Here is a 26057-nt window from a genome sequence, read left to right on the forward strand (position 1 = left end):
ACCCATATCATCTCTGGCAACGCTAGAGATCTGCGCATACTACCTAGGAAGTTAATTTTCTGAAACCAAAAAACTTCTTTCAAGTCTTCGAGCTTTCGCCTCCAGATGTCCATTATGTCTACCATTACAGAGACCATACCGGCAACGGTCTCCACCAGTGTGGTGGACCTTACCAAATTTCCAGATGGCTTTAAGACTTCAGGGCAACATCCTCCGGTCTATTCTCAAGTTCGCCCTTATTCTGACTTTCCAAAGAAGATCGAGGGCCCTACAGTGTGGCAGGCCGAGAACTACTCCCAAGCACCAGAGAAGTGGACCCATCGGTTCACTGATGAAGAGATTCAAGAGATCGGCAATGCTGCAGATAATTTTATTAGAGACAAAACGCCCTTGGAGGGAATCTCCAAAGTAAGTTTCCAAGGTTTCCTTCTAAACATTTGAAGATGAGTTTCAATTCAAATAAAACGAGCAGCCTCTGATTCGGGTTACAGAGCAACTTCCCTCTCCCCAAGCTTTCGAAGCGCCTCGAGGAGCTTCGGACGGTTTTAATTGATGGGACTGGTTTTTGGCTATTCCGGGGAATCCCCGTCGATGAATGGGATCTCCAAAAATGTGCTACTGCGTACATGGGTCTTGGAACTTACCTAGGATACTTCACTAGCCAAAATGGCCGTGGCCATGTCCTTGGTCATGTGAAGGATCTTGGCGAGGACCCAACTAAGACCGAAAGAGTACGCATTTATCGCACGAATGCCCGGTATGTCATTTAAGATCAAAACTTACCATAGATAACTGAGCGGAGCTGACAATTTCCTTAGCCAATACTTCCATACGGATGGATCAGACATTGTCGGTCTTCTGTGCATTGCCAAATCTAAGATTGGAGGCGAATCAGACATTGCATCCACACATCACGTTATCAACGTGCTTCAGAAAAGACACCCTGATGTTATTGAGACCATGTCCACCCCTAATTGGTACTTTGACCGTAAGGGCGAGGTCTCCGAGGGTGAGGAGGAGTGGATCCGGGGAGCTATCTTATACATGGAGAATGAGCGCGCTGGGGCTAACCCACGTGTCTACGCCAAGTTTGATCCAAACAATCTGACCTCACTCTCACGGTACAACTGTGGTCCAGATGCCAAGATTCCTCCCCTGTCTGATAAGCAAAAGTATGCTCTCAAGACTTGGGAGGAGACTTGTGCCGAGCTGGCGCTTCACATGGTGCTTTCGCCCGGTGATATCCAGTTTGTTAGCAACTCACATGTCTTTCATGCGCGCACGGCCTACGAGGACCATGCTCCCGGGGCCGTGGATGAGAGCGGTCGTCTTATTCGTGCACGTCATTTGATGAGACTCTGGCTCTCTGCACCCGAATCTGAGGGTGGCTGGAAACTCCCTTTCCATGACTCCCTTGAGAAGAAACGTGGTGGTATCCAAGTCAACGATCAACCTCCTTACTGTCCACTGGATGCAGAGTGAGTTGGAGTGTTTTGACTCTGTATGAAGTACATTGAGCATATTTCTTGGCATCTTTGGCAATTATGAATTTAAATACATAGGCATTTACAAATTTAATTTAGCTACGATCTACTAGGGTACTGCCCATTGCCAACTAGTCAGCCCAGGGTTCAAATTTTTCCACAGCGATACACTATGTAGACCTTCAACTTTGAAAGTTGAAGTATGGCGGGGATTACTACGTACTAGGCATGTAGGAGTACAGGACTAGATTTAACGTGGGGCATATATCAATGTACATTTGGTTTACTTCGCAGTCTGCTCCGATTGGTTGCAACATTGAAATTCCACCCGGATCGAGTGGCTTTTCGGATTAAATATGTTCCATATTTGTTCATAGGAATTTACATTGAAGGCGGAGAGACAATTTCCTATACACTTTTTCACGTCCGGGCCCTCCTCCTCTCAAAATGGCCCTTCCTATTCCTACTGGGCACAATCTCGATGTGCTCGAGCAGCGTCGCCTCGCGCTCAAAGAAAACATCTTCCAACTTCAAAAATCGCTGTACCACTGGCGCACCTGGGAAGCAGAATATGATGGATTACGCGACGAAATCAAAAACCTTCCCGATGACGCCACCACCGATGACTTCCTGGCCGTGGGACACGACTTTCATGGCTCCTTGGTGACCGAGGAGGAAATGCAGACCATTTTTGGGACTCAAGGCGCAACTCGGTCAAACCAACAAGTCGTGAGCCTTCTTGGACGGCGCATCGATTATGTGAAGCAGAACGTGACGACCATGGAGAAGAGGCTTCGTGCCACGGAGGACGAGCTCGTGACGCTGGATACGAGCGAGAAACCGTCGGTTGAAAATAACTCCGACTTTCCCATGAGAGAGATCATGGAAGAGTTGGATGAGGATGGAGGGGTTATTTCTGGTTCGGTGAACACCCCTGGCGATCAGGCCCCACAACTTTTGGAGGTTTTGAAGAAGGCTGGCGTGGAAAATATTCCCAATCAGTCAGGATCAGGCAAAGATACCAGCGAGGGTACCTCACCTGCACCCCAAATGAAGCTGGGCAATACCAATACAAGAATCGCCAAATCCCAGTCTATGGGAGCCTCGAACAGTCCCACCCCCGAACCAAAAGCCAACGATTCTACTCGGGCAGAGGAACTTGACATCCCAGAGCCGGTGTCTATTGTGACAGACGAGGATCGCAAACAACCGCCAGTTACCGACATTGATGAGTCGTTGGAAGAAGCTCAATTGCGCCGGGAAATGTTCCAGTATGGCATTGACGAAGTGGGTGCGATCGTTGCTGAGTTGGAGTTGGACGAAGACGGAAGCGATGTATCCTATGACGAAGACTACGCATGGGCTACAGATGAAGAGGGCGAGGCGGAAGATGAGTTTGGTCGGTCGCGGACTGAATTAAGCGAGGAATATCACAAACAAATGCGGGAGCTGGAGACAAAGCTGAATGCTCGCGGCATGTGGAATGTGGGCAAGGACTCGCAGACCTTCGCGAGCGAAGTGCAAGAGGAAGTCCAAGCGACAATCGCGGTAGAGCCAGCACCTCTCGACAATGTCGCTGAGACTTCCAAGGCACCAACAAAGCCGAAAAAGCGAGTCGCATTCGCCGACGACCTCGACATCGCTCCTGCACCCAAGGCTCCGCAGATCGAGCAGATTCCAACTGCAGAAAGGCGAATTCTCCCACCAAAGTCCGATGTGACCGTACTGTCAGACGCCATTGTTGAACGTACTAGCGCAGACCGTGGCAAGGATTCTCAACTGGATACTCAGGCTGGCGCCCGCTCTCGAAAGGCTTCTCGTTTCAAGAGTACCCGCTCAAGCACTCTGGCTGCGGAGCCCACAGCTAAACCCGTACCTTCGCATGTGAACGAACCGCACTTCACAGACTCCCATTCCCACCGAAAGCAAGCCAATGCTGTTCCATCGATATCTACACCTGCCCTCTTCCCTGCCACCCCCCAGGCACCCAAACCATTCTCCACTCCGATCCAAGAAATCTTTGAAAGGCCGTCTGCCCCTCAACCACCGCAAGGGAAGACTTTGGCAGACACACTTTTTGAGCGAGAAATATCTCCGGGAAATGCCCCGGCTCCCGAACTCGATGAATTAGACGAGGAAATCCATCGCCGTGAGATTGCCAGTGAATTTTACAAAATGCGGAACCAGATGATTCAGCAGAATGGTGGCTTTGTGAACAACGAAGAACCTGAAATGATTCCAATCGACACTGAAGAACAACCAAAGCGGATGAGCAAGTTCAGAGCTGCTCGCATGAATCAATAATGATACTTATCCGGCGTCTCTGACCAATAGAGGCGATAGTACATACTATATGTTTGGATTGGAAAGAGCACTCGAGGGCTGGAATCATTGATTGCATTTGAAATTTAGCGAATAACATTAGACCTCCAATATGCACATGTGCATTTATATATGTATACAAATCAACATTTGAATATTTAATACATATTTAGTGCCTACTAGTATGTACCAGTCTACAGTAGTGTTCAATATCACTGGAGGTGGCACATTCAATGTTTTGAATGTTACTACCAGTTACCAGTTGACTCAAGTGCTAGGTACTATCTTCTGTTTGAATACATACCGTCGCTACGACACTATTTGAAACTCACATATAAACTGCCAGCATGCCTACTCGGTGGTTCCAGAATTGAAGTGTGGAACAATTGATTGAATCTCCTCAATTTTCTAAATTCTAAGCTTCTTTTTTCTCCATTTCATCTTGGCGATCTAGATACTGTCCATCACCCATGACGAGAGCGTCAACTCGCCAGTCATGCGCCATCACTGGTATTTCCTCCACCATCTGCTCCTCGAGCGACAAGGCCACTGGAACCAGTTAGTAATTCAGGAGGCATTTTCCAACAAAAGGATGAATAGAATGAAATTTTTTTTTTCGTTACCGAGAAATGGCATCTTCTTGCTTAACTCGGCATAACGAGTGAGAAAATGATCATAATATCCTTTACCATGTCCTAGTCGCCGAAACTCCCGATCGAATGCCATACCTGGCATCACGATCAAATCCAACCCATTCTCTGTCAAGCCATTACGGCGACCCAGTACTTGGGTAGGTTGCAGCGAAGGAATTCCCCATTTGTCAGGCTGTAGTGACTCATATTCCGTCATTGATTCGAGGGCAAGCATATCCATGACGGAGGTTTTTTCCACGGTGTGAATGTACGGGATATACACGTTTTTCCCGCTTGCAAATGCATCCCGAACGATGCTGCTAGTGGAGAGCTCTCCGGTTGGCATCGAGAGGTAGACGGCGATATTGTGGGCATTCTGGTATTCGGGCAGCGACAGGAATTTACTGGTCGCGACACCGGCTGTGGTTGTTAGTGTGGGGGGGTTGGAGGAACGGGGAGATTTCATGCTCAAAACACCAAGCTAACATTGTTTATTGATGAGCGAGACCGACATCTGTTGACAGGTCTCGCGCATACGTTTACGCAGGTCGCGTTTTGCGGTTTGAAAGGCCTTCATGGCGGGCAAGGGTGTACATGGAAAGGTTCAAGGGATCCAAAAAAGGTAAGGAGGTGGTTGTTGCATTCCACCCGAGTAAAATGATCAAATGATAACAAGCGCTCCCTGGATTCCCGGTATGCGCTTTGCCTTGTTGGCTCGAATCTAGGGATTGTCGAATATTAACTTGTTGACAATGGTCTTTCTACGTTCAAGATTCTTTTTACTTTTCTTTGGGAAGCCACCATGATTTGGATTTGGGCACTTTTCGTATCGGTCGCGGTTGCCAGTGTGGAGGACTTGGTTGGTACTTGGACGACCAAGTCCCACGATGTGTTAACTGGTCCAGTAACGCGCCCCCCACCTTTTTCCATTGGTTTATCTGTGAACTTCTTGGGGCAATCACTGACAAAATTTAGGGATTTTATGATCCGTTGAAGGACAGATTTCTCGAACCAAATCTGACCGGTATCTCCTACTCATTCGATGCGGATGGACACTATGAAGAGGCGTTTTATCGGGCAATAGCCAACCGTAAGACCATACATACACAACCATTGCGAGATAAATAGGATCAAAACTGATTTAATCTCATATAGCGGTTGATCCGTCTTGCCCCGCTGGGATCATGCAATGGCAACATGGGTCCTATGTCATGTCTAGCGATGGGAGATTGACTTTGACCCCAATCGCAGTCGACGGTCGTCAATTACTGTCGGAACCATGCAAGCGTGATACAGGCCAATATACTCGTTACAATAACACCGAGTATTTCAAGGTAGGCTATTCTCTTAACACCCTCTCCGCTATTGCATTCCCCCTCTCTAACCCTATCGTTCCTCGCGCAGGGCTTTGCGACTTCGATGGATCGATACCATGGCGTTCAGCGACTCGATCTCACCCAGGCCGATGGAAAAATCATGCACCCCATGTACTTGGCCTACCGACCCCCAAGAATGCTTCCTACCAATACATTGAATCCAAATCCAACTGGCTCGCACAAAAAGAGAGAACTATCTGGATCTGGGCTACATACTCGATTTAATACGATCATTAAGGAAGAGCTTCTGAGTCCTGATCGATGGTGGTGGTTGGGGGTTCTGATGACTTCGGTCGGTGGTATGGCTTTTTTCTTTTCCTAATCTTGATCTGCATGGATTGTACACTACTATCTCTCTTTCATGTTCAAAACAGACCTTTATTCTTGAATGACCCTCACAAGGATTGAGAGAGGACTTGTCTCTTTAGTCTACATGTATTGGCTTCCAAATCTTGACCAAAGTGTCAAATTCCAAGGTTTATTATGACCTCAATAGAAGATTCTACTGCGCAGGGATCAATTCAAAGTTACCATGGCCATGCCTGATATAGAGAAACACCCATAATGAAGCTACATGAAGCTACCCCGGAATTTCCAAATGGTGATGATCCACGGGAAAAGAGCTTACCCGCGGCATGCCCGGTACCTTTAACCCCCATACAGTCCAAGACTGAAGAGCCCCCTTTATCTCCGTTTTTGTCTCCATTTAATTAGGAAGCCCGATGTCGGTCCCTTCCAAGGTTGAAGTTGTATTGCAATTGGCAATAAATACCTTACACCGTGGAAATCACGCCTGAACAGAAGCCGAATGTACCACCTACCACTGTCATACCCGCGCCGAATCACCCTTCCAAGACTCCCATCCTTCGGCTACACTAAACGCACAATGCGCCTTCCCTACGCCCCCAATACCCCACCAAGCGATGCCCCGGCTGATACAGCCGACATTTACGCCCGCATCGCCGAACGTCGCAATCCCCGCCCTCTTATCCCGTTGGATCTATCCTTGCTCCATAGCCCACCCGTGGCGGATGGCTGGAATAGCTTCATTGGCGCCATCCGTACCCGTACCATCGTCGACCCGGGAACCCTCGAATTGGCTGTGTGCCGAGTCGCTGTGTTGACCGACGCCATATACGAATGGAACGCCCATGCGCCACTTGCACTCAAGGGTGGTATTAAACCCGAGGAGCTTCATGCTTGCCGCACGCTCCCATCGACCGTGGATGGCGATCTCGTTCAATTCGAGAGCAGCCCCCTCACCCCACAACAGAGAGCCGTTTTACGTTATACCGACCAGATGACTTTAACAGTCAAGGTTCAGGATGAAGTTTTCGCACAGCTCCAGACTGTGGGGTATAATGATCGGGAGATTGTGGAGCTGACCACCGGGATTGCTGGATATAACTGTGTGAGTCGGGTTTTGGTGGCCCTCGACGTGGGGGAAAACAATGATCGCGAGATGAAGAGCGTTGATCAATTAGTTGCCGAGCTGAAGTGAGGAGATTTAGATATTCGAAAGGTACTATACTGTATACTAGTATGTTGAGGTTATCCAAATCTATTGAACGCAAAGTATCTTTTTCTTATCTTTCAACCTAATGATGCAGGTCTATCTGGTATTTACTTGTAAGTACTAAATACTCAAGTACCATGAATCCATAAGCGATTCCTCATGTGGAGATGATCGACCGTAGATCCACGTGAATCAAAGGAAGACTTGGTACTGCTACTTGTTAGTTAGCTACTAGTTAGTTAACTACTCGTAATTCCTGACAAAGAAGCATCATGTGATGAGTACTATTGTGGCGTGATGTTGGTCTGTGCGACCGGGGTAATATTGATGTGTTTCCCCCGGTTCTCTCTCTCTCTCATATGTATGACAGTATTGGATTCCTTGGGTTTCTTATCTCAGTGGGACCTCGGCAACCCCGGTTTCCACTTCTCCTCTTTTTGCCCTTTTGCCCTTTGACCCCAACGCGACAACACCTACTAAACTCCTCTCACACCCCATCAACTGAACTTCCCCGAAAAACGCATTGACTCCTTCCCATTCCTCCCTTCATCTCTTGTATCTTATCTTTCGATCTCTAGATCTCCCTCTCCACCTCGGCGTTCTATCGCGGTTTTCCCTTCCCCCAAACCCACCTGATTCTCCGCGGTCAATTCCAGCATGGGTTCCAGCGGTAGAACCACCAAACTTCCCCTCGTGCCCTTGGCCAAAGGCACTGTTTTGCTTCCCGGTGTGCAGCTTCGGATTCCCGTGTCAAATCGCCCCGACTTGACCAATCTGTTGTCGTCGCTAGTGGACAAACCATCTAAACGCGAGAACAACCAGATTACCTTTGGATGCATCCCCTTCAACTCGCCATTCTTGAGCCGCGACGGTCTGCAACTCATCGAGGGTGATGATTCAGATGAGGCTCAGAAGGAAGAATACGATGCAATCGATGCGGGTCAAGCCCGCAAGGAAGATATCTTTTCGTATGGTACCGTGGCCAAGGTTATTGGTGTTCAGCGCCGTGCCTACTCCGAGCCGTTCCTGCTTGTCCAAGGAACCCAAAGATTTACGGTCAAGAAATTCTTGCGGGATCGGCCATACTTTGAAGCGGAGGTTACTCTCCATGACGAGAATAGTAAGTGTATTCGAACATCATGGGTGCCGAGCGTGTGAAACAGTTCCGGCTGACCAGTCATCATCCACCGATAGCCACATCCATCCACGGTGACTTGGAAGCTGCCGAATTATTCCAACAGTTGAGACAACTCTCCCGTGAGCTTCTCACTCTATTGCGTTTGTCCTCGCTACTATCGGCCGCCTCAACCCGCCTGTCGCCACTTGTGGCACGCAAATTCGAACTCTATATCGCCAAGACCGAGTTAGGTCAGGCAGGAAAACTTGCAGATTTTATGGCCGACGTGTCGGATGCTAGTTTTGAGGAAAAACTAAGGATCTTGTCATCATTCGACGTGAAGATTAGACTTCAGAGAGTAGTCGAGATCTTGACTCGTCAGGCACAGCATATCAAGAGTAGTGTGAAGGTCACTACCCTCAGCACCACATCTTTCCCATCCAATTCGGGGATTGACATTGGCAAGGTTGACCCTCGGGACCGGTTGTTGGCACGTCGTGCTATGGCAGGTCTGTCAGGTCTCATGCCGCCAGGACCCGCAGGCGCACGCGGTGGCAACAACGACCCTGAAGAGAAAGAACCAAATGAGGTGGACGAACTACAACAGAAGCTGAAAGATGCGCAACTCACCCCCGAGGCCCAGAAAATTGCTGATAAGGAGTTGAATCGTCTTCGTAAGATGAACCCCGCTAATGCCGAATATGGGGTTTGCCGCACCTACCTAGAGAATCTCTCAGAGATTCCTTGGACCAAGGTGACCCAAGATCAGCTCGGTGCAGAAACTTTGAAGCTAGCTCGGAAGCAGCTGGATGAGGATCATTACGGATTAGAGCGGATCAAGAAGAGACTGCTTGAATATCTGGCTGTCCTCCGGCTGAAGCAGTCAACCAACAAGGAAATGGAACGGGAGATCATCGGTATGACCAAGGATCTTGAGGTCGCTTCATCAGGAGACCTAGAGAAGGATGTACCGTTGCTGTCGGAAAGCGATCGGGTTGCTATCGAGGCCCGATTGGAAACCTTGAAGTCGAAGCGCATGACTGATAAATCTCCAATCTTACTTCTTGTGGGACCTCCCGGCACTGGCAAGACTAGCCTCGCCCGGTCCGTAGCCGCTTCTCTTGGTCGCAAGTTCCACCGGATCTCTCTTGGCGGTGTGCGTGACGAGGCTGAAATCCGTGGTCACCGACGTACCTATGTTGCGGCTATGCCCGGTCTAGTCGTCAATGGTCTAAAGAAGGTCGGTGTGGCCAACCCGGTGTTCCTCCTTGACGAAATCGACAAGGTTGGCGGTGCAAACTTCCAGGGAGACCCATCCGCCGCCATGCTTGAAGTCTTGGACCCGGAGCAGAACAACTCATTCACAGATCATTATATCAACATTCCTATTGATCTTAGCAAGGTTCTGTTCATTGCGACTGCCAACTCGTTAGATACGATCCCGGCACCTCTGTTGGACCGCATGGAGACGATCTCGCTTTCGGGATACACGACCGTTGAGAAGAGGCATATCGCCAAGCGCCACCTGATCCCCAAGCAGATCCGATCCAATGGGCTGTCTGATGGGCAGGTCCTCCTATCTGACGAGGTCATTGATAAGACAGTCACCTCATACACTCGTGAGTCAGGTGTCCGGAACCTGGAGCGCGAGCTTGGTTCAATTTGTCGTCACAAGGCGGTTCAATTCGCCGATGCTGGTGACTCTGAGCGTCCTGAGGACTATAATCCAGTTGTCAGCGTGGAAGATTTGGAAGATATCTTAGGTATCGAGCGCTTTGAGGAGGAAATTGCTGAGAAGCACGGTCGTCCTGGTGTGGTCACAGGCCTGGTTGCGTACTCTACAGGCGGCCAGGGAAGCATTCTGTTTATTGAGGTAGCAGACATGCCTGGCAATGGCCGCGTCCAACTGACCGGTAAGCTTGGTGATGTTCTGAAGGAGTCCGTCGAGGTGGCTCTCACATGGGTGAAAGCCCATTCTTTTGAGCTAGGACTCACCCATGACCCCAACGAGGATGTCATGAAGAGCCGTAGCCTGCATGTCCACTGCCCGTCAGGCGCCATACCCAAGGATGGACCCTCGGCTGGTCTTGCCCACACTGTAGCACTGATCTCTCTCTTCAGCAATAAAGCTGTTCCCCCACAGATCGCTATGACTGGAGAGATCTCCCTACGGGGCCGTGTGATGCCTGTTGGTGGAATCAAGGAGAAGCTCATTGGTGCTCTGCGCTCAGGCGTCAAGACCGTACTGCTCCCCCAAGCCAATCGCAAGGACGTCAAGGAGGTCCCTCAGGAGGTCCACGATGGCCTGGAGATTATATTTGTTCAGTAAGTGTCCTGGGATGTCGCTAATCCCTTTTTTGGGGTCAAAATTTCTAACCCTTTTGCAGACATATCTGGGAAGCGCTCGGAAAGATTTGGCCAGACGCTCATTGGCCTGGCCAACAGCATGTCAATATGGTCGAGAGTCGACTATAAGAGTCCTTCTGGCGCCGTATTGATGTTGCTCATTGATTGCTTCATTTTAATGTTTCGTAGTTTCAGCCCCCCTCTTGACTCTCATATTTCTATTGTTCCTGCATAGCGTGTTCCATATAGTGATCATATAGTACTATCTCTCACTTTTTTTTTGTCATTATCGCTAGTAACTACTAGTACGCTTGCCGGCAGTGTATGAGTTTCAAACACCCATCGATACTAGTACTATACGGTATTCAGAAAACAATCTGGCTTGAATTCTAGGAAGTTTAGGAATCATATCTTAATACATAAGATATGGTATCAATTGATGTCTCCGGTACTCAGAAATATATACTAAGGTACTAGTACACACGCACTTCAAATGTTTATATACTACTAGTACAGTCAATGCTAGCTAGCCCTCATGGACTTTGTCAACTGGTGTTTTGTGGGGGCCTAGCCCCTGTGACATAAGCAGACCCTGAACTGACCAGTGACACCCGAGGCTTCCAGGCTTCTCCTCTTAAGCTCAATGTCAACTTCGCAACATTGAATTGATAGCTTCGAAAATGAATGCTGTTAACTTGGCCTTTTCCTAATCACCTCCCAGTGGAAATCATGGGCTGGGTTGTGATCTTCCCCAAGCAGTCATGTCTTCTCGCCTTCTACACCCTGACGAGTACGAGCTCGCGTCCCGCTCTTCGAGTGACTCTGATGGGACCTTCAACCTAGATGATGCCGATTTCGAAGCTCAGGTGCCTTCTTTCTCCCGCATCCATAGAGCCGCAGCGGGCCGATTCTCATGGCTGCGTGGCATCTTTTCAACTCCCTTAAATCGCTATCGCCGCCTGAAAACCAATTCACGACCCACCTTGAGATCCTCGTCGCGCCCATGCCTTCCGCGCATCTTTTTTCGTCGCCGATGCTGTTACCTTCACGTCATTTTTGGAATCATTCTCGCCCTCGTTCTTTTGACCTCCATCTTTCGCCCGTCCTATACAAACCCACCTGCGCATTACGCCACTCTTCGTGCATCTGCACGGGGTACGAATCATGCTGGTCGCGGAAACCCTCGCAACGAAAAAGTCTTTATCGCAGCCAGCTTATATGATCGGGGTGGCGAGCTCGCTGGAGGTCAGTGGGGAATTCAGCTACTCCAGTTAGTTGATATGCTCGGCGATCAGAATGTGTTCGTGAGCATCTACGAGAACGATAGCGGAGCGGAAGGGGAAAGCGCACTACGCGAACTGGAGAAGCAGATTTCTAGCCGCAAAGAGATTGTCTTCCAGGAGCATCTGGATCCCAAAAGTCTACCAACCATTACCATCCCGGGCGGCGATCAACGAGTCAAGCGCATCGAGTATCTAGCGCAAGTCCGAAACAAAGCTTTAAAGCCTCTTACCGACGATCCTAACACTCATTACGACAAACTCCTCTACTTGAACGACATCCTCTTCGATCCAGTCGACGCCCTTCAGCTATTATTCTCAACCAATGTCAATGAAGATGGCGTGGCTAACTACCGTGCCGCCTGCGCCGTTGACTTTGATAATCCTTTTAAGTTTTACGATACATATGCTACCCGGGACCTCCAAGGATACAGCATGGGCCTTCCATTCTACCCCTGGTTTTCAACGGCTGGTAACGGTGACAGCCGAAGGGACGTTCTTCAAGGAAAGGACGCTGTGCGTGTCCGTAGCTGCTGGGGTGGCATGGTTGCCTTCGATGCAAAATACTTCCAAAGTCCACTTCCCGAAAGCACCTCTCCAGCACGCTTCCGATCAGGCGCGGATATGTTTTGGGAAGCATCTGAATGCTGCTTGATACATGCGGACATTCAAGACCCTCAGACCAATGTAGATGCGATTACAGAGACGGGCATCTACATGAATCCTTTTGTTCGGGTCGCGTACGATTCCCGGACACTCTCTTGGCTTGGTGTGACGAGGAGGTTTGAGAAACTCTATACCTTCCTACACAACCTGGGTAATCATTTGGTTGGCCTTCCCTGGTATAATCCTCGGCGAATCGAGGGGCCAGGGCAAAGTGTGCAAGAGACCGTTTGGGTCCCTGATGTTGCCCAGGTCGGCGGCGGGTCTTTCCAAGTGATTGACCGCATCGCTGGCAATGACGGGTATTGCGGCCGTCGAGGCTTGCAGGTAATTGTCGAAGACCGAAAGCCTGGACAGAAAGGTTTCGAGAGTATTCCTGTGCCACCGATCTAACGCCTTTATATTCATGTATATTTTGTAATAGCTGAGTTTTAATGGATACATAAAGAAGCCATCTGGGCAACCTCCGTTTCCACGGCCCTGAGCGTGGATCACTTTGCAGAGAGAATTGCCTGTTGACGTCTTCTATCTGAGATTCCAAGTAGTCGACACTGCCGTGCAGGTGATGCATGAACCGCCTACCTAGTATGTACATACTACATACCTACTAGGTACCCGTAGATGTGCTCAACCTTCGTCCGAAGGTTGCAAGGTATATACCTAACCAACCTTGGAACAGGTAGAACTACAATATGACAGGTTACGGACATCTGGATCCTCACTTCCACTGAAATACCACCAACCAATTCCAAGGTTTTTCTCGTGCCACTTCTACCCTTGGGTCAAGCTGAGCTTGTCTGTATACAGAAATCTTTCGTATAGAACGACATTGGAGTCCCCGGGTTATGTTGCGTCCGCCTGAGGCGAGAGAGAGGAAGATCCATCCACGGGTGGAGCGACATAGGTGGAAATCGTCCAATACGGGTGTTCTGTGTGCGGACCCGGCATTCTCCCGGTCAGTGCTTCTTGTCGTGGTGTCAAAAAAAAGAGAGAGAGAGAGAGAGAGAGAGAGATGAAATGAATGATGGAAGTTTGAACTTGTGAACAAATGAAAACCAGTGTTCCGACTCTTTTCTTAGGCAGGAAATTGATATACTTGAGACCGCCTCGGTTCAAAGAGAACAACACGCCAGACTCCTTGTAGCAAGCCTGAGAGGTTTCTCCGAGGTCGTATTTCACGACTGAAAAATATATCACAGGTTACCACGCCCAGAGCCAGACGCGCTATTTTCAGCAGGTCGTATCCCCGGGGGAAGGCGAATGCCCAGGACGCCCGGGGTGGGATTCCCTGATCCTCGTGCCTTCGGCTTGCTGGCGATGTCCACGCGAGCTTTAGTCAGGCACAGAGCAGGTACCACCCAGCTGTTACAGCTGCATTGCATGCCTTGCCATGCAAATTTACCGATATTGGCTCCACAGGTCGGGTTAGGGCAAGCCAAGCGACCAGATAAGGGTGCATCTCCAGAATATTGTCCGTTCGGGTCATTAGCACTTGCTGATGGGAACAGACTTGAGCTCATCCATTTCATAGGGTGTAAAAAGATATGTGCGCAATCTACGTTTGAATTTGCTCTGGCATTGGTGCGCTTTTCTTGCTCGTGAGAAAGAATGTATGGTGTTGATGCGATGCCCCGTCTGCAAAAGAACAATATCAGCTTCTTCGTTCTCTTGATGAGGTTTCAGGAAGTGTTTTCTATTTAATCTCTGAAAGGGATACGAACCGGCACTTGCGACATTTAATCTCCACTTCACCCTTATCCTCTACTTGTGGCTTCAGTGGTTGCTCGTCTTCAAATCGCACTGATCCTATCTCAGGAGCACGACCACAGGCCACACTATCCTCAACTTCCCGACGATATAGCCACCGTTGGTAGACTGGGTGGGTAGTGACATCATCCGGGCATCCCATCTCGTGGTACAGCTCTAACTGTTGCATGAATCCATCATTAGGTTCACAGAGCGGCCGTCCTTGCCTGACGACCTCCAAGGCAGATTGCGGTGTGAGTGCGCTCCGCTGCTGATGGAGTAGATAAGCAATACAGACTGCGGCAGATCGGGACTTGCCCATTGCACTACAGAGAGGTTAGCTAGAATATTCTATAACAGCAGAGGGGGAGAGAAAAGAGACAAGGAATTCCATTAAACTCCCATTCACATGTAGATGGCAGGTGACACGATGTATGATGAAGCCAGCCGGGAGCACGAAGCGTGAAATAAGAAAGAAAAGCCTCGTGAAGTGAAGGAAAACTCTCCTGCACAGGTGTCGTTGGAAATCAAAAAGGAAGAGAGAAGAGGAAGACAACTTACCAGTGGATAAGGACACCTCCATTGGAATCTAAGCCAGATTGAATAAACCTCACTGCAGCCGGGAAATGCTCCAGGAGATTTTCATAATCAACATCATCAACATCTATTTTGTGATGCTGATAGAATGAAAACATTTCTTCAGAAGGACTGAGACGTAGCACAGAAACGACATGAGTAATATTTTCTCTTTCGAGAGCAGCTTTGTTCTTCAAGGATAGTATCCTATTGCCAACTGTCAGCGGAATGATGCGCAAAGAGGTTCCACTCGGAACGCCAAAATGTAGAAGTATTAAAAGACCAACCCTCCGACATAGATATTATGACCAGGAATGCGATTCATGGCCATCTTGTTAGATAGAAGGCTGCGGAGGGGCGAGGAAGTAAATCAAGAAACAAGTTTCTGATACCAGTAGAAGCAATCTCTCGTGATATATAGGGAAGAGGGGAGTCTCCAGCGTTGTTTCCTCCAGTCTTATTCCCGAGGCCTCAGTTAAAGAGGACCGAGGTTTAAGCCTCATTTGCCAAACCCAAAATGTATTCTAGGGTAAGGGCAAGATCAGACCAGGTGATGTGTTGGTGCCTCAGGCACTAAAAATATGCTCATGTTACATGTACTCAAAGAGTCAAAGATTCAACCATTCCATGGAATTTCCTGAACTTTCCTAAACTTTCAAATAACTACTTTGATTTCCACAATCGATTTATTTCGACCGACTTTATCCAAACATGTTAAATAGATAAGACTCTTAAAAGAGGTTGTCCGAAAAACTCTAGTCTAATCCTCCCGACGCTCTACTCGGCCCCAGACTTCATCAGCATTAGCTTTGCCACGGGTCTCTGGAAGGATCCGATAAAGAACGACCCCCAGAACTCCTGCCATAGCTGCAAAGATCCAGTACACCCTGCCCTGGCCACCCAGGGTATTATTGATCACAGGGAAGAATTGTGCGACCACGAATGTAGCCATCCAGTTGACGGATAGCCCCCAGCTCTGAGTTGCGCCAACTGCCTCCGGTCCAACTAGCTCAGATGACAGCATGAAGGGAACTGGCCCTAGCCCCATTGCAAAGCTGGTCACAAAGAGTAGGAAGGCGATTGCCGAGACAATCTTCTGCTGAAACGCGAACCCTAGCGCCAAGAGAACCGAACATGAACCAATGCAACTGATACTGAGCAGTAGACAAGTCCTACGGCCAATGCGATCGGGCAAAGGCATGCATGCGAGTGTAGCTATGAGATTAATCACGGAAGTTATAATGGTGAGAAGGGCAGCCCCGGTGGGCAGAATACTTTGCAGTAGAGACACACTGTACATCACGATACTGTTGATCCCGGTAAATTGTTGCGCGAGCATGGAGGCAACAATGGCGAGGATTGCAGGCCGATAGTAGGGGTCCTGGACAGCCCGAAGCATAGTCACTGCCGTTTGCTTTGATACTGTGTTGTCAGACGGGGGAGAAAGGAGAGACTCTTGCTCGCCGGACGTGGGGGCAGGGCTGGTATCTCCCCAAGCTGCGATTTCGGCTTCGATATCTGCATCAGATCCCCGTAGACGTTGCAAGACACGGCGCGCTTGGCTTCTTTGATGATTGTCTGCCAGCCAGACCGGGCTTTCAGGCAACAAGAATAGGCCCACGAATTCTAGTACCCCCACGATACTCGCCGCCGCAAGGATCAATCTCCACATGCTGTCATGACTCCAGAAGAATCCTAGCACCTGTGAGGAGAGAATTCCCACGTTGATCATGACTTGCGTGACTGCCCCAAAAAGACCGCGGGAGGCGGGAGGAGCAACCTCCGAGACATATATCGGGCTCACCACGAGGGCTGCACCGCAGCCGATGCCAGACACAAACCGCCCTAGGGCTAGAAGAGGAATCGAAGATGCTAGAGCTTCAGTGATAGGCCCCAGGACAAAAAAGATTGTCGTGGCCTGAAGTGTGATTCGGCGCCCATATTTGGTCGAGACAGGTCCAGCCAGCAAAGCCCCAATGAAACCACCAAGAGTGTATATCGAGGAGATCAGACCGAACTGTGAAGGGTTCATTGGTATACATTGTGGAAGACCGTAAGACGCAGTATTGGCACCAATACTCTTCTTTTCGCAACTTATAACTTCCTGTGGGGCATTCAGTTCAGCCTGTCGATTGTTGATGGTTTGTTGTTAGCGGGAAATGGAGACACAGGGGCCGCGCATGCGCGATTTGAGCTATATACAGCTATGTACATACCAGGTGGTAACCAAACTGGAATGGACCCAGGGTCGCGACGAGTACAGTACATATCAAGTATGGTGTGACTTTCAACGGGGTCGACTCACCCGAAGCCATGATGAATGGGGGCGATGGTGACGTTGGTTCCTGATTTCCAAGTGGGAGGTTGTTACTCGTTAGTAACTACTAGTAGTTAGTGTTACTTGTTCCCCGGATATGACGATAAGGGGGGTTCTGATAAGTTTCTGATAAGAGTAAAAATGTATTTCCGCTCCGAGATAACAGAGATGGCAAAAGCGCGGGAAAAAAAGTCTCCAACTGCCCGCTTCAGAATCTCCAAGTCTTTGTTTTCTTTCCCTTTTTCTTTGCAGCTCACCAGTCAAAATAGCTCCTTTGAGGAAGATTGTTCCGCTTGTCCCGTGGTTGGGTCGTTCCTTCCAGACAGCGTCTCAATTATCCCTCAAAATGTCCGAAGCTGTGCAGAACAGCGCCGTGACGGCCTCGGCCGCACCCAAGAAATTACAGGGCAGGCAATTCTATGAGAGCATTGGAAGTCCCAAGTATATTGTGGCCCCTATGGTCGATAGGTCGGAGTTTGTGAGTGCCCATCTGAGTTTCAATTCAATTGTCCTACTACATTTTGTACCTAGTAGAGTACTAACAGATCCCAATTTCACTAGGCCTGGCGCATGCTCTCTCGATCCTTTTTGCCCTTGGAAGAGCAGAAATCTCTACTCGCCTACTCCCCAATGTTTCATGCACGCCTCTTTGGTGAGAACCCTGGTATGCGCCTCAAGCATTTCCAACCGACCAGAGGAGCCGCGGGCAATACGACGAAGCAAGATGAGCAAGATGAACTGTTTCTCGACGGCAACCCAGCTTTTGATCGACCTCTTTTCGTTCAATTCTGCGCGAACAACCCGGACGAGTTTTTAACGGCAGCACGCCACGCCGCCCCCTATTGCGATGCCGTCGATCTGAACTTGGGCTGCCCCCAAGGTATCGCACGGAAAGGCCACTACGGTGCTTTCCTACAGGAAGATTGGGATTTGATCCACAAACTTATCAACAAACTACACACGGAACTCGACGTGCCGGTTACAGCCAAGTTCCGTATTCAGGAGACCAAGGAAAAAACACTAGAATATGCGAAAATGATTCTTTCCGCGGGAGCAAACATTATCGCGGTACACGGACGCAGGCGAGAACAAAAGGGCCATGAGACAGGCATAGCGGATTGGAGCTACATTCGCTACCTTCGAGATAATCTGCCACCGGACACTGTGATCTTTGCGAATGGAAACATTCTCAACTATGACGATATTGAGAGGTGCCTTGAAGCAACCGGCGCTGACGGTGTCATGAGCGCCGAGGGAAATCTATCTGACCCGACTATCTTCAGTAAACCACCATCCCCCGGCAGCGGAGGACGAGAATACTGGTGGGACCGCAATGGAAAAGGTGGCTATCGAATCGATGCGATCCTCCGGCGTTACCTCGACATCATCTACCAATATGTTCTGGAGCAACCTGTCCCCGAGAGAAAGCCACTTTTCCTCCCTTCAGACCCGGTAGACAAGGCAGATGAATTCAAGATGGAAGACCTTGAAGGAGAAGAAGATGGCCCACCAAAAAAGAAACAGAAGCGAGACAAAATCAAGAAGTCAAACTCCCCCAGCTTGGGTGTCATGCAAGCTCATCTTTTCCAAGTTCTCCGACCGATGGTTGCTACTCACACTAATGTCCGCGATGCCCTTGCCCAATCTCGACCCGGTGACATGCCCGCATTTGAGCGGGTCTTGACTCTTGTGGAACAAGCAATCAAGGGAGGATTGAAGGAGTACGAACTAACCCCTGAGAAATTTGAAAAGGCTCATGATCCCACCTTGACCGGGTCAAAGGCTACGATCGCAGAGTACGGACGCCCATGGTGGATTTGCCAGCCGCATATTCGACCCTTGCCTGAAGAAGCCCTCGAATCAGGAGCGTTAAAACTCAAAGGCAACAAGGAGCACAAGACAGAGGGAAAAACAGAAGATGTCGAGAAACCGAAGACGTTTGAGATCAAAACCCCAAGCTCTGAAGATGCTTCCACTCCTGCCGATGGCGTCACTGATTCCTCTGCAACCTTGACACCTGATCACCTTGTGAGTGGCTAAGAAGCATGATGCAGCAGCATATAACATAGTGTAAATATGGGCTTTCTCTCTCTTTCCCTCTCTCTCTCTCTCTCTCTCTCTCTCTCTCTCTCTCTCTCTTTGTGAAGATGATGGGGTTGTATAGCATTGATTAAAAGATTATCTACTCCTAGGTACTAGTGTATATAGTATGATAGTACTAAACATAGTCAGTAGCCTTCTACATGGCTATTTTGAATGATGAAAAGAACATTGAAAGAAACCAACATCCAGACACTACTAATATTTGAATTTGAAGGTGAGCACTTTCTAGATCATGCTTTGTTTCTTGGAACTTGAATGCTTTTTATATCATTGTATTATCCAAAGTTGAATGTACAAGTTTTTTTCAACTAATGTTGTCAAGTATACGGTGGGTCCGGGCATAAAGCCGACTTGCGGCAACTTGTGGGTTTCGATGCTTTCCCCGCGTATAAGAATTTGGAGAATACAGTGCTGCATGCACATTCCTCAATTCACCGTATTTCTCAATCCTCTAAGCGCTTGGTGCAAAATGTCGACAATTCCACCGAAGCTTCGGCCATATCTACAATCAGCAGCTCTGAAATTACATACAACTCGGAGCTTCACCATTTCCCACCATCTACATGCCCCGGCCGTTGCCGATGTTGTGACCTCGTTCCTTTCGCGGTTCCAATCATTAGGACCTCAAACCCGCACCCAGACCCTAGATGCCAATCAGCTCCAGCTTCTAACCCTCACTTTAAACCGCCCCTCCCTGTTTCCCGGCTCGCCCTCACTATCCAATGCTCCGAGCGCCCCACCAGCCGAAACACCTGTCCCACCCGGTTACCATCTTGTGTATTTTACACCAAGCTTTCTAGAGACCGAACTCGGCGCAGATGGCACAGATACATCATACAACCCCGATGCGCCCTTCACTCGACGTATGTGGGCTGGCGGCGAGGTACTTTGGCCGAGGGATTTGGATGGAAAGCCAAACCTCCTGCGCGTTGGGCAGGAGGTGAGTGAGACAACATACGTCTTGAGCGCTGAGCATAAGGTTGTCAAGAAAACTGGTGAAGATATGATTGTGGTTGGTATCGAGAAGGTGTTCTCTAATGAACAGGGTGTGTCTATAGTGGATCGACGGTGAGTGTTCCTTCACTCCTATGGCTCACAATCAAGAGCATGCGTACAGAATAACAATATTAACTCAAATTTGATAGTAACTGGGTTTTCCGCAAGGCCTTACCTACACCATCCACATCCTCTCTCTTGGGTGATCGTTTCCCTGCATCAACATCTCATGCCTCGCTACCGAAACAGACCGCGATCTCTACTGAAGGCAATATCCATTCGCGGACATTTGTGCAGACTCCGGTGACTCTTTTTCGATTTTCTGCGTTGACATTCAATCCACATAAGATTCATTACTCACTTCCCTGGGCGCGTGATGTTGAAGGTCATAAGGATATTGTCGTTCATGGGCCATTGAACTTGATCTCGATCATGGACCTCTGGAGGGATACTCAAGGTAAAAAGATAGATTCCAGCTTAGCGTTCCCTCGGCATATCTCATACCGCGCAACCAGTCCGTTATATGCAGGCGATGAGTACTCGATCAAGTTGGAGGATAATGGAGATCGGTCGAGAGTACAAATCGTGGGATTGGGAGGCGTGATCGCGATGAAGGCGGAAATTGAATAAAAATTGGTACAGCTTTACTCATCTTCATTCATCATGTTGATATGTGTGAAGATTGTAATTTATGTATGTATTTGTCTAGTATGTTATGTGCATCAATCTAGTCCAAACCGTCGGTTACTCCGCGTACAAAATCAATGGCACTCACTCCGAGTTGCGCCAGATCCACACCTCCCTGGCCCGCCATTGTCCGTGACATGGCTCGAGCCACTTCTTCTTCCTCCCAGATGTTATTCATAACTGTGCCTCGTTCGGCTGAAGCGCCGCCTTCGGCCCCGTTATTTTCCACAGCCACCACGGTTTGCCAGTACAGATCATCTCGCGACTTTAGCGCTTTGTCCCGAACAACTGCATTACGAGCTACGCTGGCCGCGTGTAGTTTTGAATTGGCGCCGGTGACTGCAGCCAGTGCGACCGACACTGCTTGATCGAGATGTTCCACCGTAGAAGGCGGCTTAAAGAAAAAGCGGTTTGTAGATGAGAGGTAGATGATGATGGCGCATAGGATATCGCAAATGGTGAATGCGAATGGCCGCATGAGTGCCATGATGTTGTAGAGACCAGTTGGAGGGGTCTGACCCGCCCGCACTGCGGGGGATGCCGAGCTAACGGCGTCGTATGTGGCAACAACATAGAGGTCCAGCATGGCTAGCGATAGACCGGCGAGGGTGAACTTGGTACGCCAGCGGCTAGACTCCCGTCCTCCAAATGGTGCGGATGTGGCAATAGCGAGGATGAGGAGATGGAGGAGATGAGGTCGTAACACATTTGCGGGGAGGTAGTATAGGAGATAGGTGTAGAGATTATCGAACGAGCAATACTGGCAGAAAGTCAAGGCATCGGGGCCAAAAGTAAGGTAAACCTTGCGAGCGCCGAGGGAGGTAAGCTTCTCTCGAAGCAGGGTGTCGGCATCGGTCAATAGTCCATCGGGCCGAAGCCGAGTGAGCCGGTTAAAGATCACATCGGAGGGGGTATTGATTCGGGAGCGGGTGAGGGCGAAGATGTTGACCTCGGGCGCATGGGGATTGAAAGGTAAGCTCAGGATGAGGAAGAAGACGATACTCGCGAATAAGAGGTTCAGAGCCCGATTTGCAGCGGCAGGGAGAGGACGTGGGGGTGGGCGGCTGGCGATAGAGACTCGAAGGGCCCGGTAGCCTCCAATCAATCTTGGGACAAGAATCGGACCAAAGAAGACCAGGAGAGATTTGATGCTATTCACGATTAGAAGGGAAGCGCGCGTAAGGAGGGTTTTTGGCGGAGAGTCTTACGTTCCCCAGGAGATGCCGACTCCAGCCATGATTGCGAAACTGGAGGAAAGGGAATGGTCTATCTCATTGGACTCGTATATCAATAGTATCACGAGTCCAATCCGATTGCAAAAGTAAGAAAAGCGAAGTGGCGGACGTAGTGATACAGTCGGTTGTAAGAAGTTGTTTAGGCTGAATTAGATGAGGTCCATGAGGACACGCTTATCTTATCACTTATCGAAATGATGTCTTTCTCGTAGTTTTCTTCCAAGTTTCAACTCAAACCTCCACCACAAGTTACTAGTACTAGTTACTATTTAACTTATTACAAACAAAAACTCTCGTCCGGCCTTTAGGTTCGAATGCTCTCATGGGAAATTGCGAACTCCCCGATCCGAGCCATACCCCGATACCCGGGCAGGCGAAGCAGATAAGAAGCAGCACCATCCATGTACTTGGACCTACAAGTATGTGTATTGGACGCAATGGCTTTGTTTTATGATTATACGTGAGAATGCTGCAATTCATTTATGATCTACTATATACAAGTTGTGGTGGATGATATATACCTCCCAAGTATTCTAGTTTATAGCTTGGCCTTGCCGGGCGCAAAGTTTGAGCCAGTGCCCTGGCTAATGGCCTCAACGATCGCATCCACGCTGCTCAGAATCCAGGTATTGCCTTCATCGCTGGCCAGCCAGCGTGCGCCTTGTTCGGTTTCAACATCACTGGCCCAACTTCCATCTTCCAAGGCCTTTCGGAGTCCAAATACATGGGAAAGAACTTGAGGGCCGACGCCCGTCTGCGCGCGCAGACAGGCTACGGCCACGATAGAGGTCAACACGCGACCGGCCGAGGCACCAGTTTCCCGCGTAGGGTCGGAAAGTAGGGCACCGTAGTTACTGTGCAGGATATGGACAGGTAGATCAGGGTGTGAGTCAGCAAGTTTACTGTATAGCTTCTTTTCAAAGGGCCGGTAGATTGAGTCCCATAATGCTCGGCCGCGCTCGCTAATCTGAGTGATGTTTGCTGGTGTTGGGGCTCGCGTAGGGATGCGCGAGAGCTGATCGCCGACAACTTCTGGAAGACTGGCCCGGAACGCATTTAAGCAGTTGATAGTTCGTGGAATTCCATTGAAGCTAATACACTTCAATCCCACTTCGCGCATGAGCTCGGCAGTCTCAACGGTGTTCGAAGTGGAGGCAGCGAGCTGATAGAGGACGGCGAGAGATTCGGGGGAGTTCATAGTCATGGTGGCAGCGGTCTGGATAAGTCAGTATATAAGTAACGCTCTTCATTCGTACGGCTATGGTGATACTGACCGACAGCGCGATCCATGATGGCTGTGAAACTTGCTGGGCCTGGGCAGTTTGCTGGATCTTGGAGTAGACGGAGGCAATGTTGGCGGGCGCAGGCACGGTATGTGGCCTGGCAGCCGGTGCATTGATTAATGCTTTGAGGCTACTGGACAGTCTTGACATGGTGGAAGTTGTATTTGTGTGAGAGTTGCGAAGAGCATTGAATTCGAAGGGCCCTGCAATCCCGAGGTCACTAGTATGACTATGCGGCATCCAGAAGTGAACGCCGAGACCCCACATGCTATCCGAACACCCGAGCTGCGGGTAAAAAAAGTACTGAAGTCTGCAATAAGCAAGTTCCAAGTCAAGCAGGTTGCTGATTTGCTTAGCAACTCTCCGATATCCTTGATTCAATACTATTGAAGTTCGAGTTTCCTCTTCAGCATACCGCAAAAACTCTCGAACAATACAGTATCTGTTCCTCGGATCCAACTGATCAAGACTTGGACTTGATGTGTTTCGGCCTCCTTTCCTCGAACCACGGTCAACTGAACTCGAACTCCCAATTCTACTTCTCCGGGGATTTCAGATAATTCAACTGGTGGTCTCCCTTGCCCAGTGAGCTTCAATTTGCGACGTGCCTGGCGAGACCAAACATTCTCAGCTGCAAACCCAACGCCAGCACAACGAAATCCATCCCAGGTCCAGCGCCACGACAATGATTTTAGCTCAGTATTCATATGAGCACTGGCTGTATCAATAGTCATTGTTGACGGAAGAACAAAGACATAGTCTGCGGGGAAAGGTAAGAGGTGTTTTGGGAAACCCGGGATTCCTCGGGCCACGCTCTGCATGATCATTAGAACAAGCTATCCCCATGGAGCAGGATTTTCTTACCATTTCAGGTCGCATATCCGTCCACGACCAAGCCAAAACCCAGCGCTTAGTTTTGTTACCCTGCACGAGCTCGGTCACAGCATAGTTGTGGTTTTTCCGTTTCATCAGGATATCAACGAGGAGCGTCACACTACTCAACTTGCCTAACATAGATGTATACCACTTGACCCGGTCGCGCAACTGTAGACTCTCATCAATCATGCGCTTAACGAAAGCTATCTCGCCGCCGGAGGTGACCATCTCCACATCCGCTCCTGTGCATATCTAGAAGAATATATCAGTGGCCAGCTCTGTCAATCAAAAAGGAAAGATAGTAGGCTACCGAAGAGGGCACCTGTGATTTGGCCGCGGCAGATGCGATCATTTCCTCATGTGAGGCATAAAATGGAGGATTGCACATTGTAAAGTCCAGGCTAGGTTGTTATCAGTCATGTTTCGCATCTTCTGGGCACTTTTTTCTTTACCTGCCATGACCCAATTTCTCCAGATTGAAGAAGGAATCGCTGGGATCGGTTTGAAAAATCCGAATCCGTGACTCCAGTCTGTTTCTTTCAACATTCCGTTTGGCCGTTCGTATGTTGTTTTCGTCAATATCTAAAACTTGCTCAGCCTTTTTTCCCCTCCTGTTGCCCCGGTGAGTGAGAACCCGTACCAGTCGCTATAAAATCCCATTGGGGGCGAGCCGTACAACCCAGTAACGGGTAAATGCTACAACATCCCGTTCCACTAGGATTTCTTAGCTCGTTCCACTAAGATGGCATGTTCTAATTGATGACATACATGTCTAAGCCCAAAACCTTCCGATCCGGGTCATATCCTCTTTGGATTGTTCCCGCCGTGGAATCGAGGAGATCTTGCAGCCAGAGGATATAATTAAGTCTGTTTTCTTAGTATTCAAGATATCACGTAGGGCTGGGTTATATACCTGTTGGGGACCTGGATTTTTAGCGTTAGTAAGAAAATAATTTGAAGGAAGTTTCTGTACTGACTGGGGGACATAATCGATCCTCGGAAAGGTCGACTTCGAGGCCAAAGTCACGCTTCAGTAAGCTGATGGTCAATTGTCTGTAGCTTGGTCAGTTTCCCTCACGTTGACAAGCTTGTGGAACCGGCAACCATACCTGACAGTGGCTGGGTCATTGAAATCCACTTGTTTATTCGATTTGAGGCTGATAGTTCTTTAGCATCTGGGGTTTTCAAACAACCAAGAGACGTAAAATACAATTTGGCAAAATCAGATGATTGAAATGCGAGTGCTTGAAAGTCAATCTCATTCTTGTAGAGGGAGCGAGTCGAATCCATTGTTGCGCTGTGGGAAAGATTTGAAGAGAATGTTGTAAGAGACTAAGTTGTAGATCGGTGACGATGGCGGTAAAGGCAAGTCAGCCCCACTCCCGTATATCATATATTTAAACCATACTAGTTAGTAGTACATGTAAGAACTTGAAGCTTCATCTGAATGTGGGGGATTCCTCGGAGGTTCTGATCAATGTTTGGAGATTTAATGGAGATTT

The 26057-nt window shown here is 49.0% G+C and overlaps 13 protein-coding genes across 13 annotated transcripts; 8 read left to right on the top strand and 5 right to left on the bottom strand.

The window, feature by feature from the left end:
• Positions 1 to 114: 114 nt before the first annotated feature.
• Positions 115 to 1482, top strand: N7466_007967 (TauD/TfdA family dioxygenase; the record flags this gene model as incomplete). Its single annotated transcript, XM_057167356.1, has 3 exons — positions 115 to 408; positions 492 to 757; positions 819 to 1482. The coding sequence occupies 3 exons, from the start codon at positions 115 to 117 to the stop codon at positions 1480 to 1482; spliced, it is 1224 nt and encodes a 407-aa protein (XP_057017987.1).
• Positions 1483 to 1931: 449 nt separating this feature from the next.
• Positions 1932 to 3788, top strand: N7466_007968 (prefoldin-like protein; the record flags this gene model as incomplete). The annotated part of the gene is made up of 1 exon (XM_057167357.1): positions 1932 to 3788. One exon carries the CDS (start codon positions 1932 to 1934, stop codon positions 3786 to 3788), a length of 1857 nt encoding a protein of 618 aa, XP_057017988.1.
• Positions 3789 to 4221: 433 nt separating this feature from the next.
• Positions 4222 to 5015, bottom strand: N7466_007969 (5-formyltetrahydrofolate cyclo-ligase; the record flags this gene model as incomplete). Its single annotated transcript, XM_057167358.1, has 3 exons — positions 4222 to 4355; positions 4430 to 4858; positions 4925 to 5015. 3 exons carry the CDS (start codon positions 5013 to 5015, stop codon positions 4222 to 4224), a joined length of 654 nt encoding a protein of 217 aa, XP_057017989.1.
• A 225-nt stretch (positions 5016 to 5240) lies between these two features.
• N7466_007970 (Protein r.t1.c1) lies at positions 5241 to 6136 on the top strand (the record flags this gene model as incomplete). The annotated part of the gene is made up of 4 exons (XM_057167359.1): positions 5241 to 5342; positions 5414 to 5528; positions 5594 to 5772; positions 5843 to 6136. 4 exons carry the CDS (start codon positions 5241 to 5243, stop codon positions 6134 to 6136), a joined length of 690 nt encoding a protein of 229 aa, XP_057017990.1.
• A 564-nt stretch (positions 6137 to 6700) lies between these two features.
• Positions 6701 to 7315, top strand: N7466_007971 (carboxymuconolactone decarboxylase family protein; the record flags this gene model as incomplete). Its single annotated transcript, XM_057167360.1, has 1 exon — positions 6701 to 7315. The coding sequence occupies one exon, from the start codon at positions 6701 to 6703 to the stop codon at positions 7313 to 7315; it is 615 nt and encodes a 204-aa protein (XP_057017991.1).
• Positions 7316 to 7987: 672 nt separating this feature from the next.
• Positions 7988 to 10922, top strand: N7466_007972 (putative LON domain serine protease; the record flags this gene model as incomplete). The annotated part of the gene is made up of 3 exons (XM_057167361.1): positions 7988 to 8450; positions 8525 to 10772; positions 10835 to 10922. The coding sequence occupies 3 exons, from the start codon at positions 7988 to 7990 to the stop codon at positions 10920 to 10922; spliced, it is 2799 nt and encodes a 932-aa protein (XP_057017992.1).
• Positions 10923 to 11554: 632 nt separating this feature from the next.
• On the top strand, positions 11555 to 13129 carry N7466_007973 (glycosyltransferase family 69 protein; the record flags this gene model as incomplete). The annotated part of the gene is made up of 1 exon (XM_057167362.1): positions 11555 to 13129. One exon carries the CDS (start codon positions 11555 to 11557, stop codon positions 13127 to 13129), a length of 1575 nt encoding a protein of 524 aa, XP_057017993.1.
• Positions 13130 to 13929: 800 nt separating this feature from the next.
• dspC (dual specificity phosphatase YVH1) lies at positions 13930 to 15389 on the bottom strand (the record flags this gene model as incomplete). Its single annotated transcript, XM_057167363.1, has 4 exons — positions 13930 to 14371; positions 14458 to 14808; positions 15044 to 15265; positions 15346 to 15389. 4 exons carry the CDS (start codon positions 15387 to 15389, stop codon positions 13930 to 13932), a joined length of 1059 nt encoding a protein of 352 aa, XP_057017994.1.
• Positions 15390 to 15818: 429 nt separating this feature from the next.
• On the bottom strand, positions 15819 to 17373 carry N7466_007975 (putative MFS glucose transporter; the record flags this gene model as incomplete). The annotated part of the gene is made up of 2 exons (XM_057167364.1): positions 15819 to 17183; positions 17275 to 17373. The coding sequence occupies 2 exons, from the start codon at positions 17371 to 17373 to the stop codon at positions 15819 to 15821; spliced, it is 1464 nt and encodes a 487-aa protein (XP_057017995.1).
• Positions 17374 to 17646: 273 nt separating this feature from the next.
• On the top strand, positions 17647 to 19415 carry N7466_007976 (tRNA-dihydrouridine synthase family protein; the record flags this gene model as incomplete). Its single annotated transcript, XM_057167365.1, has 2 exons — positions 17647 to 17853; positions 17937 to 19415. Coding segments are annotated over 2 exons (1686 nt in total), but the record flags the coding sequence as incomplete, so codon positions are not given.
• Positions 19416 to 19947: 532 nt separating this feature from the next.
• N7466_007977 (hydroxyacyl-thioester dehydratase HTD2) lies at positions 19948 to 21104 on the top strand (the record flags this gene model as incomplete). Its single annotated transcript, XM_057167366.1, has 2 exons — positions 19948 to 20546; positions 20624 to 21104. 2 exons carry the CDS (start codon positions 19948 to 19950, stop codon positions 21102 to 21104), a joined length of 1080 nt encoding a protein of 359 aa, XP_057017997.1.
• A 97-nt stretch (positions 21105 to 21201) lies between these two features.
• On the bottom strand, positions 21202 to 22398 carry N7466_007978 (uncharacterized protein; the record flags this gene model as incomplete). Its single annotated transcript, XM_057167367.1, has 2 exons — positions 21202 to 22312; positions 22370 to 22398. 2 exons carry the CDS (start codon positions 22396 to 22398, stop codon positions 21202 to 21204), a joined length of 1140 nt encoding a protein of 379 aa, XP_057017998.1.
• Positions 22399 to 22934: 536 nt separating this feature from the next.
• Positions 22935 to 23829, bottom strand: N7466_007979 (uncharacterized protein; the record flags this gene model as incomplete). The annotated part of the gene is made up of 2 exons (XM_057167368.1): positions 22935 to 23612; positions 23671 to 23829. The coding sequence occupies 2 exons, from the start codon at positions 23827 to 23829 to the stop codon at positions 22935 to 22937; spliced, it is 837 nt and encodes a 278-aa protein (XP_057017999.1).
• Between the last annotated feature and the right edge of the window lie 2228 nt (positions 23830 to 26057).

The sequence above is a fragment of the Penicillium verhagenii genome (genome assembly GCF_028828195.1).
Source record: "Penicillium verhagenii strain IBT 33310 chromosome Unknown utg000008l_segment0_segment0, whole genome shotgun sequence".
Taxonomy (NCBI): Eukaryota; Fungi; Ascomycota; class Eurotiomycetes; order Eurotiales; family Aspergillaceae; genus Penicillium; species Penicillium verhagenii.